The sequence below is a fragment of the Chiloscyllium plagiosum genome, chromosome 3, assembly GCF_004010195.1.
Source record: "Chiloscyllium plagiosum isolate BGI_BamShark_2017 chromosome 3, ASM401019v2, whole genome shotgun sequence".
Lineage (NCBI taxonomy): Eukaryota > Metazoa > Chordata > Chondrichthyes > Orectolobiformes > Hemiscylliidae > Chiloscyllium > Chiloscyllium plagiosum.
This window is the reverse complement of record NC_057712.1, coordinates 10,992,885-11,009,701: the sequence shown is the minus strand read 5'-3', so window position 1 is coordinate 11,009,701 and position 16,817 is coordinate 10,992,885. Positions and strand designations below refer to the sequence as shown.

Sequence of the window (16,817 nt, the reverse complement as noted above, 5' to 3'; positions counted from 1 at the left end):
TTAAATTAGGCTGATTAACCAGTTTGGGTCAAGGAACTGCTCTGCGAATTGAACCAGAGAATGGCTGTCATCCAATTTGTTGAGTTTTTTAAAAATGTATTCATTTGTGGGATGTGGGCTTTACTGGCTGGGCCAGCATTCATTACCTGTCCCTAGCTGCCCGTGAGAAGGTGGTGGTGAGCTGCCTTCTTGAACTGGTGCAGTCCACCTGCTGTGGGTTGACTTACATTGCCATAAGGGAGGGAATTCCAGGATTTTGATTCAACAACAGTGAATGAATTGTTGTAAATTATATTTCCAAGTAGGCTGGTGAGTGGCTTGGAGGGGAACTTGAAGGTGGTGATGTTCCCATATAGCTGCTGCCCTTGTCCTTCTAGAATGAAATGGTCATGGGTTTTGGAAAGTGCTTCTATGGATCTTTGGTGAATTTCTGCATTGCATCTTCAAGATAATATACACTACTGCTACTGAGTATCGGTGGTTGAAGGAGTGGATGCTTGCGGATTTAGTGCCTATCAAGTGGGCTGCTTTGTCCTGGATGGTGTCAGGCTTCTTGAGTATTGTTAGAGCTGCACTCATCCAGGCACGTGGAGAGTATTCCATCACACTCCTGCCTTGTGCTTTGTAGATGGTAGGCTTTGGGGAATCAGGAGGTGTGTTACCACTGCAGTATTTCTCACCTCTGACCTGCTCTTGTACCCACTGTGTCCATGTGGTGAGTCCAATTGAGTTTTTGGTCAATGATAAGCTCCAGGATGTTGACAGTGGGCAAATTCAGTGATGGTAACACCATTGAATGTTGAGGGTCATTGGTTAGATTGTGTCTTATTGATGATGGTCGTAGCCTGGCATTTGTGTGGCACAAATGTTACTTGCCACTTGAATATGGATACTGCGTCAGAGACTGAGGAGTCACGACCAGTGCTGAACATTGTTCAATCATCAGCGAACTTTCCCATTTCTGACCTTATGATGCAGGGCAGATCATTGGTGAAGCAGCTGAAGATGGTTGGGCCAAGGACACTGCTTTGAGGAATTCCTGCAGAGATGCCCTGGAGCTGAGATGACTGACCTCCAACAATGGCAACCATTTTCCCATGTATCAGGTATAACCAACGGAGAGTTTGTCTTGGATTCCTATAGATTTCAGGTTTGCCAGGGCTTCTAGATATCACACTCAGACAAATGCAGCCTTAATATAAAGGACTGAAACTTTCATGTCAGCTCTGGAATTCAGCTTATTTGTCCATGTTTGAACCAAGGTTGTAATGAGGTCAGGAGCTGAGTGGCCCTGGTGGAACTCAAACTGGGCATCACTGAGCAGGTTATTGCTGAGCAGGTGCAGCTTGATACCACTGTTGATGACACCTTCCATCACTTTACTAATGATTAAGTATAGGCCAATGGAGCAATTATTGGCCAGGTTGGATTTGTCCTGCTTTTTATGTACAGGACACACTTGGCCAATTTTCCACATTGTTGAGTAGATGCCAGTGTTATCGCTGTACTGGAACAGCTTGGTTAGGAGAGTGACTACTTCTTGAGCACAAGCCTTCAGTACTATTGTCGAGATGTCGTCGGGGCCCTTAGCCTTCACAGTATCCAGTGTCTCCAACATTTCTTGACATTACATGGAGTGAATTGAATTGGCTGAAGACTGGTATCTGTGATGATGGGGACCACCAGAGGAGGTCATACACTCCATGGATGGATGGATGGATCATACACTCAGTACTTCCAGTTGACAATTGACATGAAACTTTAGCCTTTTCTTTTGCACTGATCTGCTGGTGTCTTCCATAATTAATGAAAGGGATATTTGTGGAGCCACTTTGTGGAGTTAAAACAGTTATATGCAGTGTCCATGTATACATGCACTAAACAGGATCTGTATATTAACATATGAAGCTTGCATTACACACAGGTGCACTGCCCTGACTGACAATCCTAAATTGGTTGTCGCCACCCTTTTTTGCACCGGATTATTAAGCAAATGTATCCAATCATGATCAGATCTAACGTTGGACATGAAGGAACATGCTGTTTGATATGATCCAGCAGCGTTTGGAATATATAGCATATAGGTAGGAAGAAAGGTGGGGATTCGAGGCAGAAATTCAGGGAGCTAGGGTGGAAGCTTAGAGCTAGAGCAGACAGAGTTGTTACCTCTGGTTTGTTGTCAGTGCTAAGTGCTAGTGACGCAAGGAACAGGGAGAGAGCAGAGCTGAACATGTGGCCACAAGAATGGCGCAGGAGGGCGGATTTTGGATTCTTGGATAATTAGAGTTCTTTCTGGGGAAGGTGGGACCTCTACAAACAGGATTTTCTATAGACCTCCGAATTGTACCAGGCATGTACAGCAAAGATGGAGCAAGTGTAATAGGGTAATTGTTATGGGGGACTTTAACTTCCCTAATACATACTGGGAATATTATAGTTCAAGTAGTTTAGATGGATCAGTTTTTGTTCAATGTTTGCAGGAGGGTTTTCTAGCACAGTATGTAGACAGGCCAACAAGGAGCGAGGCCATATTGGATTTGGTACTGGCTAATGAATCCAGCCAGGTATTAGGTTTGGAGGTTAGTGCGCACTTTGGCCATAGTGACCACAATTCAGTTATGTTTACAATAACAATGGGCAGGGATAGGTCTATACTGCAGGGAAAGAAGTATAACGGGGGAAAGGGAATTATGATGTGATTAGGCAAGATTTAGGATGCATAGGATGGGGAAGGAAGCTGCAGGGGATGGACACATTTGAAATGTGGAGCTTATTTAAGGAACAGCCACTGTGGGCCCTTGATTAGTATATACCTATCAGGCAGGGAGGTAGTTGTCGAGAGAGGGAGCCATGGTTTACTAAAGAAGTTGAAGCTCTTGTCAAGAGAAAGAAGAAGGCTTATGTGAGGATGAGGTATGAAGGCTCAGTTAGGGGGTTTGAGAGTTACAAGTTAGCCAGGAAAGATTTAAAGAGAGGGCTAAGAATAGCCAGGAGAGGACATGAGAACTTGTCGGTAGATAGGATCAAGAAAAACCCTAAGGCCATCTATAGGTATATCAGGAATAAAAGAATGACTAGAGTAAGATTAGAGCCAATCAAAGATAGTAGTGTAAAGTTGTGTGTGGAATCTGAGGGCATAGGGGAAGCGGTTAATGAATACTTTTAATCAAAGTATTCATTGGGCTTTGATCTTTATGTCATCATTGTTGACAGAAATAGTGCCAGAAGACTGGAAGATTGCAAATGTTCCCTTGTTTAAGAATGGGAGTCAGGACAACCCTGGTAATTACAGGCTAATGAGCCTTATTTTGGTTGTATGCAAAGTGTTGGAAAAGGTTATAAGAGGTAGGATTTATAATAATCTGGAAAGGAATAATTTAATTAGGGATAGTCAACACGGTTTTGTGAAGGGTATGTCGTGCCTCACTAACCTTATTGAGTACTTTGAGAAGGTGACAAAACAGGTGGATGAAGGTAAAGCAGTTGATGTGGTGTATATCGACTTCAGTAAGGCATTTGATAAGTTTCCACACAGTAGGCTAGTGCACAAAATACAGAGTTTTGGGATTGAAGGTGATTTAATGGTTTGGATCATTAATTGGTTAGCTGGAAGAAGACAGGGGGTAGTGGTTGATGGGAAATTTTCATCCTGGAGCTTAGTTACCAGTGGTGTGCTGCAAGGATCTGTTTTGGTGCCACTGCTGTTTGTCATTTTTATAAATGATCTGAATGTGAGTGTAGAAGGATGGGTTAGTAAATTTGTGGATGACACTAAGGTAGGCAGAGTTGTCGATAGTGCCAAAGGATGTTGTGGGTTACAGGGAGACATAGATAAGATGCAGAGTTGGGCTGAGAAGTGGCAAATGGAATTTAATGAAGAAAAATGTGAGATAGTTCACTTTGGAAGAAGTAACAGGAATGCAGAGTATTGGGCTAATTATATAATTCTTGGTAGTGCCGATGAATAGAGAGATCTTGGTGTCCAGGTGCATAAATCCCTGGAAGTTGCCATCCAGGTTGATAAGGTTGTTAAGAAGACATATGGTGTGTTCGCATTTATTGATAGAGGGATTGAGTTTCGGAGCCACAAGGTCATGCTTCAGCTGTACAAGACACTGGTAGGCCGCACCTGGAGTATTGCGTACAGTTCTGGTCACCGCATTATAGGAAGGATGTGGAAGCTTTGGAAAGGGTTTAGAGGAGATTTATTAGGATGTTGCCTGGTATGGAAGGAAGATCTTACGAGGAAAGGCTGAGGGAACTGAGGCTGTTTTCATTGGAGAGAGGTGACTTAATCGAGATGTATAAGATAATCAGTGAGTTAGTTAGGGTGGTCAATGAGAGCCTTTTCCTCGGATGGTGAAACCTACTACGAGGGGTCATAGCTTTAAATTGATGGGTGATAGATTTAGGACAGATATTGGGGCAGTTTCTTCACTCAGAGAATAGTAGGGGCGTGGAACGGCCTGCCTGCAAATGTAATAGGCTCGCCAATGTTAAGGGCATTTAAATGGGCATTGCACATACATATGTTTCTTTGGCTTGACAGAAGCATCCTGTTAGCAGTAAACACCATAGCAGGAACATGAATCAGCTAGCCTTACCTGTTACTCAAACTCTTGAGCGACTTTATCCTTCCAGGATAATCTGAGGCAGATTACTCTGGGCAATTTTCAGGATCAAATATGATAGTTTTAGGTTTGTACAGGAGTGTGTGATACACAAGGAGAAAACGTCTGATAGTCATTACCCTGCAGGATGGCTTTGATGTGCTGTATTTCAGCATCAAGCTTGCACAGTGAAGAAACCATTCATGCCCTCTGTCCAAGGTTGCTGAAAAAATTTTTTTAACATAGAACAGTACAGCACAGGCATGGGTCCTTCAGCCCGTGATGTTGTGGCAAACATGATGCCAAAGAACACTAATCTTTTCTGCCTGCCTTTGGTCCATATCCCTCCTTGCACATTCATGTGCTTATCCAAAACAGCCCTATTGTATCTGCCTCCACTATTACCCCTTGCAGTGTGTTCCAGACTCCTATCATTCTGTGTAAAAATACTTGCCCCTCACATCTCCTTCAAACTTTCCCCCTCTCATGTTAAATGCATACCCCCTAGTTTTAAACATTTCAACTTTGCAAGAAAATTTCTGACCATCAAGCCTGTCTATACATCTTATAAGTTTATGCTCTTCAATCAAGTCTCCCCTCAGCCTTTGCCACGCCAGAGAAAGCAACCTGAGTTTTTCAAGTTTCTCCTTCTAGCTGCTACCCTCTAATCCAGGCAGTATCTGGGTAAATCTCTTCTGCATCCTCTCCAAAACCATCCTTCCTGTAATATGTGACCAGAATTGAATGCAATACTCTAAGTGTAGCCTAACCAAAGTTTTATAAAGCTGCAACATGACATCCTGACTCTTGCACTCAATTCCCAATCAATACAGGCAAATATGCCATATGCCTTCTTTATGTGTGGCCATGTTCAGAGAGCTATGGACTTGAACCTCATCAATGTTGTTCAGGGTCCTGCCACTAACTGTATGTTTTTCCTTAACATTTGATCTCCCAAAATGCAACACCTCACACTTACCTAGATCAAACTTCATATGCCATTTCTCCACCCACATCTGCAATTGATCTATAACCTGCTGTATCCTTTGACAACCTTCTACACTACCCACAAATCCACCAATCTTTGTATCATCTGCAAAATTACTAACCTGCCCATCTACATTTTCATTCAAGTCATTTATACATATCGCAAACAGCAGCGGTCCTAGTAAGATCCCTGCGGAACACCATTAGTCACGGATCTCCAGCCTGAAAAACAACTTTCCACACCCATCTTCTACCTTCGATGGGCAAGCCAATTCTGAATCCATGCAGCCAAGTGACTGTGGATTGTGCAGGGATCTGTAGGGGAATACCACAACAGATATTAAATTGTGAAGTTAGGTTTGCAGACAGAAAGTTAATGTGCAAACGTTCTTTCAACTTATGAAAACAGCCTTTCTCTGTTTAAATTCTCAGGGCAATGTCTTTACCAATCAGTTAATTTACCTGGTTTATACAAAGCTTGGTACTTAACTGTCACTCATCATTACCTGTTACATTTTCTCTGTTGCAATTCCTCTACCAATCAAATTTCACTTGCCAACCATTTTGTATTTCCTCTCATTCACTATAAATGTCGTTTTCCATTTACTTTGGTATTTTCCTGGTGTGTATAAGATGGACAATTTCCATAAAATGGTCCTTTTTCAGCAATACTCAAAATCAGTACTATCAAATGTCGATTTATGATGTCTTATATCAATTATGGCTTAACCTGTACAAGCAGGGAAGTTATCCTAGAATTTTATAAAGCACTGGATAGTCTGTAGCTGGAGGTCAGCATATTATTCTGGTTACCACTTAACAAGAAGCATGTGATTGCATTGGAGAGTGATAACATAGGTTTTGAATGTCGCGTCTTCAGATTGAGGACAGCCTATTCTATGACATTATCATTGTGCTAAATGCAATAGGCCAGGAATAGGTGCACAGATAGGCCAACTACTAGACTGGGAGATAGTGAGGACTGCAGATGCTGGAAGCCAGAGTGGAGATATCTGGAAGTCAGATTAAAAAGTGGAGCTGGAAAGGCACAGCAGGTGAGGCAGCATCGGAGGAGCAGGAAAGTCAATGTTTTGGGTCAGAGCCCTTCATCAGGGGACTGGGGACAGGGAAGGGAACTGAGAAATAAATAGAGGGTGGTGGTGGAGCTGAGGGAAATTATAAAGCACTGGATAGTCTGTAGCTGGAGGTCAGCATATTATTCTGGTTACCACTTAACAAGAAGCATGTGATTGCATTGGAGAGTGATAACATAGGTTTTGAATGTCGCGTCTTCAGATTGAGGACAGCCTATTCTATGACATTATCATTGTGCTAAATGCAATAGGCCAGGAATAGGTGCACAGATAGGCCAACTACTAGACAGGGAGATAGTGAGGACTGCAGATGCTGGAAGCCAGAGTGGAGATATCTGGAAGTCAGATAAAACGTGGAGCTGGAAAGGCACAGCAGGTGAGGCAGCATCGGAGGAGCAGGAAAGTCAACGTTTTGGGTCAGAGCCCTTCATCAGGGGACTGGGGACAGGGAAGGGAACTGAGAAATAAATAGAGGGTGGTGGTGGAGCTGAGGGAAATGTAGGTGGGATGGTGATAGGTGGATTCAGGTGAGGAGTTACTGACTGGGTCTGCAGCAGGTGGTGAGGGAGAGGCAAAAACGTAATTGACCTCAGCTTCAATCTGTAACAGTTATATTTCCCCATAATAGTATCAGGAAGAGTGACCTCTGGCACAGTCGTTGAAGAGATGTAATCCTGTCTTCATATTGAGGGTACCTTCCATTGTGTGGCATGGTATGACAGTATCGCTGTACTAATTGGGATAGATTTCAAACAGATCTGGCCATTCAAGCCTGCGCATCCTTGCCATGCAGTAAATCAAGAGCAGCAGCCAGAGTGTACTTTAGATTAGTAACTTCATGGCTCAGTGAATTTGCCACTCTAACATTATCAAACCAAGCAATCAACTCTGGCTCAATGAAGAATACAGAAGGGCATGCCATGAGCAGCCACATGCACATCAAAAAATGCAGTGTCAACTGGAGACGCTGAAGAGGACCATCAGTCTGCCAAACAGCGCAAGCAGCAAGTGAAACAGATAAGGAATTCCACAACAACAGATCAGATTTAAGCTCTGCAGCCCTGCCACATCTAGTCATGAATGGTGGGGGATAATTAAACAATCCACTGGAGGAAGAGTCTTGACAACTATATCTTGGCCTCCTCCAGAGATTCACAGCATCATAAATGCCAGTCTTCAATCAATTCAATTCACTCTGAGTGATATCAAGAAACAGCTGGATAATGGAAGGACTATGGGCCCAGATGGCATTCTAATAATAGTCCTGAAGACTTGTGCTCCAGAGCTTGCTGCACCCCTAACCAAGCTGTTCTAGTACAGCTACAACACAGATATCTATCCAACAATGTGGGAAATTGCCCAGGTATGTCCCAACCACCAAAAAACAGGAAAAATCCAACCTGGCCAATTGCCATCCCACCATCCCTTGCTTGATCATAAGTAAAAAGTGATGGAAAATATCATCTACAGTGCTATCAGCATTTGCTGAGCAACAACCTTTGGTGGTACAGTAGTAGTGTCCCTACCTTTGGGTCAAGAGGCCTGGGCTCAATTCCCACCTGCTCCAGTGGTATGAAATAACATCTCTGAATGGGTTGGTTTGAAAATATCCTGAAGAAGGGCTCATGCCCGAAACGTCGATTCTCCTGTTCCCTGGATGCTGCCTGACCTGCTGTGCTTTTCCAGCAACACATTTCCAGCTCTGATCTCCAGCATCTGCAGACCTCACTTTCTCCTTGAAAATATCATAACCTGTTCACTGATGCTGAATGTAGGTTCTGTCAGGGCCAGCCAGTTTCTGACCTCACTATAGACTTAGTCTAAGCATGGACAAAAGAGCTAAACCCCAGAGGTGAGGATAGAATGAATGCCCTTGCCAGCATGGCCACATTTGACTATGTGTTTTATCAAGGAACCATAGCAAAACTAGGATCGATGGTAATTAGGAGGAAAATTTTCTGGTGACTGCAGTAATACTTTGACCAAAGGAAGATGGTTGTGGCTGTTGGAGATCTATCATTTCAGCTCCAGGATATCTCTGTAGGAGTTCCTCAGGGTGGTGTTTTAGGCCCAACCATCTTTAGTTGCTTCATCTTTAGCTCCTTCCATCATAAGATCAAAAATGGGGATGATTAAACAATGTTCAATGCCTCACAACTCACAATTCACAACTCCTCACATGATAACACGTCTAGCATGCATGCCCTATGCAACAAGACCTGGACAAAATCCAGGTTTGGGCTGAGAAGTGACAAGTAATATTTTTGCCACAAAAATTCCAGGCAATACAAAAAGATTTGTAGGGAAATGGGCCAGCAGGAGGCAGGTGGGGCTAGTTTAGTTTGGGATTATGTTCGGCATGGAGGTTGGACAGAAGGGTCAGTGCGATATGACACTATGACTATGAATGTATCTCCATGTTCTATGGCATTACCATCACTGAATCCTGCACTAACATCCTAGAGGTCATTATTAACTAAAGTTAAAGTGGATAAATATTCCGGCTACAATAGAAGATCAGAGGCTAGAATACTTGCATCGAGTAATTATTGTCCATCATCTACAAAGCACAAGTCAGGAGGTGATGGAATACTTATTTGCCTGGATGGGTGCAGCTCCAACAACACTCAAAAAACCTTGACAATATCTAGGAAAGCAGGCCATTTGTTGGAACTCCATTTAACATTTTCAACATCACTCCCTTCACTAATGATGCACAGTAACAGCAGTGCGTACTATCTACTTTGTGCGCTGCAGAAATTTACCAAATTTCCTTTGACAGCACTTTGCAACCAAAACCATCTGCAAAGACAAGGGCAAAAGGTACATGGGTACACCCCTCCCTGCACGTGCCCCTCCAAGCCATTCACCATCCTGTCCAGGAAATATATCACTGTTCCTTCGTTGCTATTGGATCAAAATTCTGGAACTCTCTCCCTAGAAGCATTATGGTTGCATCTACATCAGTTGGACTTCAGTAGTTCAGGGAAGGCAACTCACCACCACCATCTCAAAGCCAATTTGGGATGGATAATTCATGCTGACCAACTAGCGATAATACCCACCTCTCCTGAATGAATAAAGGAGGTAATTGTCCTCACACTAACATTTTGCTTTGTTTTCCTGTGTACTATACGTTGAATATTCAAAAACATTCAAATTCTCCCATATCTTTTCCTGTTGCGAACTGGAATTATTATGCAAAATAGTAATTATATTTTGGGGATTATTGTCGATCGGAAGCAAGACTTTATCAGTTACATTAGCATGAAAGCTCTAAAAGCAGTACAGAAGTTGTATAGTGTGTGATGAATAGCTCACTTACTGTCTCGGTTTAAGTGAGAATTAAGTCTAGTGGAAAACCTGTCAGTCATATAGATGGGTGAAGCTGCAAGAGCAATTAAGACCATTGATGTGATCTGGAGGAGCTGATGTTGGACTGGGATGTACAAAGTTAAAAATCACACAACACCAGGTTATTGTCCAACAGATTTATTTGGAAGTACTAGCTTTCGGAGCGCTACTCCTTCATCAGGTGATGAACCACCTGATGAAGGAGCAGTGCTTTGAAAGATAATGCTTCCAAATAAATATGTTGGACTATAACCTGGAGAGCATTGGCAATATTCAGTATGGAGAAGATGGCAGCAATGCTGCATTATAGTGTGGATGGCCCCTGTATGATTCCCTTCAGCATGGGCACAGGTAGCATCTCCTGCCCCATATTCTAAGAAGAAAATGTTTTTTATTTATTCACAGAATTAGGGCATCTCTGGCTAGGCCAGCATTTATTGCCGATCCCTAATTGCCCACAGGGCAGTTAAGTTTCAACTACATTATTGTATCTAGAATAACATGTAGATGGGGAGTTGATGGCCAAGTGGTATTATCACAAGACTGTTAATCCAGAGACATAGATAACATTCTCGGGATCCAGTTTCAAACCCTGCCATGGCAGATGATGGGATTTGAATTCAATAAATATCAAATGGTGACCATGAATCCATTGCTGATTGTTGGGAAAACCCCATCTGGTTCAATAATATCCTTCAGGGAAGGAAACTGCCATCCTTATCTGGTCTGGCCTACATGTGACTCTGGACCCCACAACAATGCGGTCGACTCTTAACTGCCCTCTGGGCAATTAGGGATGGGCAAGAAATGCTGGCCTAGCCAGCGACACACTTGTCCCATGAGTGAATAAAAACAATGTAGATCAAACAAGGTCAGGATGGCCATTTCCTTTCCTAAAGGGCATTAGTGAACCAGATGGGTTTTTCTGACAATGAACAATGGATTAATGGTCATCAGTAGACTCTTAATTCTAGATTTGTAGTGAATTTAAATTCCACTATCTGCCAACATGGGATTGAAACCAGACCAGAATATTACCTGGGTCCCTGGATTAACAGTCCAGTGATAATACCACTTGGCCATTGCCTCCCACTATACCATAGTGTAGATGTATGGTAGAAATGCCATCACCTCCAAGTCAAACAATATTGGGCATAGTTTGTCATCGTCGGGCAATATTCTTGAACCCTCACCCAACACCATCTGGGAGCAGCGCCTGCAGAAGGATTTCAGTTGTTCCATTTCAGGATAACTAAGAAGTTAATGTTGCCAGCATTGAAAAAAAGTACAATCAAAATATAAATAAAAGAAATACAAAGGAAATTAATAAGGACAGGAATCAGATGCTTCACCTGCTTATCATTATTGACTTGCCCACCCATCTATTAGTAAGGGCAATCTAGATTGCCACATCTTTGTCAACTTCTACAAAGACGTGTGTAGTTCATGAGGACAAACAAGGCTTCTACCTTTGCCTCTTTCAGTTTTAACAGAGGAATGACCTGCAATGTGTCGTGTACATGTTAATGTAACCAGTGCCTAAACAATCAGCATTGTCAGAGATTTTATCACTTTCTGCTGAGTAACAACAGGAGCACATATTACAGCCATTGACAGCACCTCACTCTCATCTCTAATTCTCACCTCCTGCACACAGCACGTCCACAGGATGTTCACATCATCCATGAAGGGGTACATTGCCTGTTTTCGGTATGGTTAATGACGCAGGCATGTTCCAGTGCTATCCTCAAGGCTGGCAACCAGAATGATGCACATGGCAATCCTTCCTTATGCTTATTTCATACAGGAGCAAGTCAGCAGCAATGCCATAGAAGGCAGATTTCATTAATCACTCCTGCACTTGCTCACAAATCCCATTTCCTGTCTCTCTGTCGGTTGCCATTCATGTGGTTTTTGTACTGTTTTTGTTTTCTGCCCTAAACAAATGTGGAAAAATTTGAAAAGCTTGACTCGACTTACTGTTATATGATAGCATCATGTTAAAGGGCAGATGGCATTCTTTCCAGTCTCCTTTGATATGCCCTGGAATATTTATTGTTATCCTTTCAGAGCTGATCCAGTCAGAAGCTTATTGTACCTAATAAATAAGAACTGAATCCAGGAGATCTGCTTATGTCAACCCTTCCTCATACGTGCAGCACACTGCTAAACTTCGCAGCACACTGGTCCTGCCTGAACATTACATTTGTCACCAGTAAGATTACTCCTGCTCCAATTGCTTCATTTCAGGTGCTGTGTACCTCCTAGGTATAATCCCACCAACCGACACACTCTAGTCCACTTCTATCCAACTGCCCATTGCTTCCTTCACTCAGATGATGTGGGGTACTTACTAGTGAAAAATAAGATAATAGTCGTCTTGTCACCCAATCTTTACAGCGCCATTCCCCAACACACAGCTAAATCCAATTTATTAATTCAGCTTTAGATTATTGTTTTTAACGTTTCTCTTTATTTCAGGCAAACAACAAAACCATGGCAAGGATGTTCATTGTGATAGCGGCTTACTGTCTTTTGATGCCCCTTTCCCAGTCAAATTTTGAGGAAAACCAGTATTGCCCAGCACAAGGGTCAAGTGTAAGACATCACTCTTTTTAATATATGTCTTCCGAGTGTTAATATGGTTCTGAATCCCGTGATGTTATGGTCTGTACATTATTACCATAAGTCAAACATGGTGTGATGAGAACTGCGATAACAGGAGAGAAATGGGCTAGAGATCTGGGACCAATCCTCTGCCTTCATTCACTCAAGGTTACCAGGATTGAGGAGATGAATCGAGCCCATATTCTGATGAACGTGAACTGTTTATGTATAAAAATGCATAGATACTTAATTTAATCACATCTCTCCACACCATTAAAGACAGCTTTTCTTTTTTAACATGAAGCTCCCTTTCCCCAAAGACTCATCAATATCAGTGGAAGAAAAATAGTAAAATAATTATCCGAGTTTTCTGATGGCCAGACAGGCTTTTCTACAGCATAGACTGGAGTTGTGCATTGGGACCCTGTGGAATCCCTGATGTAACAGGCTCCAAGGGAATTCTCCAGGAAATTGCAGATTCTGATGGCTGATTGCTCTGCACATTGAACCCTCTGGAAAAATCCTTTCAAATTGGAGACACTGGAGGGTTCCACTACAGTTAAGTAAATAGTTATTTAGGAAAATTAAATTCATGGTCTAACTTCGAGATAACTATTAAAGTGACCCCTCCCCACTCCCAACTTACCACAGAGACTCCTAACAATAGCTTCCCCAAACTTCCTACACCTCCCCCTTACCCTGACCCTTACCCAGAACATCTCATTCCAAAGGACCCATCGCTTCATACAATCTGAAAATTGACCCTCTGCATAGATGAATGCTTCGTGTTTAGTCCATGGCACACCTCCTTAGCTCCTCACCCCAATTTCTGACAAACCCCTCTTACCACAGGGCCGGGTGTGAAAACCTCACACCACCCATTCCCTGTCCCCCACAGGACCGGATATCTACCCTGTTCCCCAACATTTCACTCCCTTCAAAAGCCAGCAATTCCAAATGTTACTGGCACTGGAGGGTTTGAGTTATATGGAGCGGCTGGATAGGCGGAGGCTTTTTTCATTGGAGTCTAGGAGATTGAGAGGTGACCTTATAGAGATTTATAAAATCATGAGGGATATAGATAAGGTGAACAGCAAATGTCTTTTTCCCCAGGGGAAGGGAGTTCAGAACTAGTGGGCATATTTTTAAGATGACAGGAGAAATATTTAAAAGGGACGGGTAACTTTTTCACACAGTTCATGTGTGGAATGAACTGCCAGAGGAAGTGGTGGATGCAGGTACAGTTATAACATTTAAAAGATATTTGGATAGGTACAAGAATAGGAAAGGTTTAGAGGGATATGGTCCAAAAGCAGGCAAAAGGGACTGGTTTAGTTTGGGAAACTTGTTTGGCATGGATGAGTTGGACCAAAGGATCTGTTTCCATGTTGTATGACTCTAAGAGTCTACAGCTCCCTCCCCTGCCACTGGATCCAACACCCTAACTTTCTCAACTGCAGGACCAACACCATCTTCCTCCCCTGGACCTAACAACCCCTTTTCCCCACTAAGGACATGCCATACCCTCTTCCTCTCTATCTACCCCTGCTCTTAGACTTGACAAACCATGCCCCCCCTATAGCCAGTATCATAACATCCCCTCTTACTCCCATTCCAGCCTAGCTTAACTTCTCCATCACTTACCTGGACCCCCTCCTAGTTTGCACCCTTACACCATAACAGCTAGCATCCTACTAACTTGACACCCTACATGCCTGGCACCCTAACACCTAGCAACCTAACCATGTGGCTCTCTTACCCACATGGCAGGCTACTAGTTGGCATCCTGAGTCCATACTTACCTTACATCCTTACTCTTTCACAGAACATTTAAATCATAGAATATAGCAACTGCTGACAAAAAAAGGGGGTGTAATGTGTCTGCTCTGACCCGCCCACACAATGTTAGATTTAGGGTGCGCTCCTTATTACTGAAGGAGCGAAGATCAGAATTTGCCAGAATTGTGGAGCTCTGTCTTCTCGGATAAAGTGGGAGCACAGTGCCAATCGGCTGCTGTTCGTTGGAAAATCCATCCGATATTATTTTAATTTATCAGCACAAGTAATTCAGCACAAGTTCCTTTATATCAGTGCCCTCCTTTATCCTTTGCTTTCCTTAAAAACATTTGGTAAATAACTACTTCCTCCAGGTGCCACTGAGTTTCAAGAAACATAAAGATCGGATATCAATTGCTTCAGATGCTTTGTTTTACAGGGTGGAGCCACAGCGCAGATATAATAGAATAACCAATTCTAAGTGAAGATTTGTTTATCTTGCAGCCCTCCATTTATTCGCCCATGAGTGCAACAAATGGTAAGAAATAAAATACAGTACCAATGTAATTATGCCTAGTGACCAAGGACATTTTTTTAGTTGATTTCCATTGCCAGCTAATAATCTGCAAGTAGTATAGTATTGGATGATGCAAAAGGATTTGGTTCAATAATTGTAGTAAAAATTATAAACAAGTATATTTTTCTTCCTGTTTGCATGTTTTATGTTTCATTTAAATAAATGATAAAATAAATACATCAAGACATTTTAAAATTAGCAATTGCAATAAGAATGAATTTGAATTTCCAGACAGTTGTGACATGGTCAAAGATGACGAATGGTAATGCCTCACAAACAGCAATGAGGTAAAAGACACAAGTTGGATCGATGTTGCCTTATAAAGAGTCTACTACAGAAATTGCTATTGGATCTCTTACTTGTACTACAGATGGACCCTTAATTGACGATCACATCCAACGAGTGAAGCTTGATAGTGTCTACATCAAATTGTAACTGACTTCAAAAGAAAAGAAAATCAGTTGGGGAATGAAATGTGCTAGGAGAAAGTGAGGACTGCAGATGCTGGAGATCAAAGCTGAAAATGTGTTGCTGGAAAAGCGCAGCAAGTCAGGCAGCATCCAAGGAGCAGGAGAATCAACGTTTTGGGCATGAGCCCTTCTTCAGGAATGAGGAGTGTGTGCCAAGCAGGCTAAGATAAAAGGTAGGGAGCAGGGACTTGGGAGAGGGGCATTGGAAATGCGATAGGTGGAAGGAGGTTAAGGTGAGGGTGATAGGCCGGAGTGGGGGTGGGGGTGGAGAGGTCAGGAAGAAGATTGCAGGTTAGGAAGGTGGTGCTGAATTCGAGGGTTGGGACTGAGACAAGGTGGGGGGAGGGGAAATGAGGAAATTGGACCCCTCTACCCCCACCCCCACCCCCACTCCAGCCTATCACCCTCACCTTAACCTCCTTCCACCTATTGCATTTCCAATGCCCCTCCCCCAAGTCCCTCCTCCCTACCTTTTATCTTGGCCTACTTGGCACACTCTCCTCATTCCTGAAGAAGGGCTCGTGCTCGAAACGTCGATTCTCCTGCTCCTTAAATGAAATGTACTGCCAATTCATAATGGGCAGTTTTGTGTTACTTCAAAAGAGGAACTTTGTATCCATTTTCTGTGCATAATGTTCACACTGAGTATCTCATTCCTTGTTTCCTTTCATATTTTAGATAATCAACATGTAGAGGGAACTTTTTATGCAGATTTGAATTTGGAAAAGACTCTCTTTAAGACTGTTACTGCATTTTTGGAAAGAATAGTTCTCCCTACTTTTGTTGTTGTCCCCGGAACAAACACTACGATCACTATAAGTAATCTTAACGTTGTAAAGGGTAAGTTATATTGATTGCTGCTAATACCTTAATGTTGTTAACTGTGTACTTTTGGAGACGAACTTAACTTCAATTAGGCAGACAGTTAAAACTATCCTGATTATTCACCCACTTTGGAGATTACAACCCGTGGTTGTAATTTATAATAATAGCTGCTCATTTGAACATGTGGCAAGGACAACTGGTGAGATCATTTTTCATAACTGCATGTTGCCTAAATGAGATTAGTAGGCGGCATGGTTGCACAGTGGTTAGCACTGCTGCCTCACAGCGCCAGAGACCCAGGTTCAATTCCCACCTCAGATGACTGTCTGTGTGGAGTTAGTACATTCTCCCCGTGTCTGCATGGGTTGCCTCTGGGTGCTCCAGTTTCCTCCCACAGTCCAAAAGTGTGCAGGTTAGGTGAATTGGCCATACTAAATTGCCTGTAGTGTTAGGTGAAGGGGTAAATGTAGGGGAATGGGTCTGGATGGGTTGCGCTTCGGTGGGTTGGCGTGCACTT

General features: G+C 42.8%; 1 protein-coding gene across 2 annotated transcripts in view; it reads left to right on the top strand.

The window, feature by feature from the left end:
* Window positions 1-16,817, top strand: part of LOC122540902 (adhesion G-protein coupled receptor F3-like) — an 82,095-nt gene that overhangs the window by 1,469 nt on the left and 63,809 nt on the right. The window contains exons 1-4 of one of the 2 annotated variants that reach the window (XM_043677186.1): window positions 1,013-1,106; window positions 12,527-12,643; window positions 14,933-14,966; window positions 16,154-16,315. In XM_043677186.1, the coding sequence (XP_043533121.1) occupies window positions 1,098-1,106; window positions 12,527-12,643; window positions 14,933-14,966; window positions 16,154-16,315 (322 nt within the window). In that variant the 5' untranslated portion in view covers window positions 1,013-1,097. Of the gene's footprint in view, window positions 1-1,012; window positions 1,107-12,526; window positions 12,644-14,932; window positions 14,967-16,153; window positions 16,316-16,817 lie in introns of those variants that run through there. The other variant, XM_043677193.1, reaches the window with a different exon arrangement.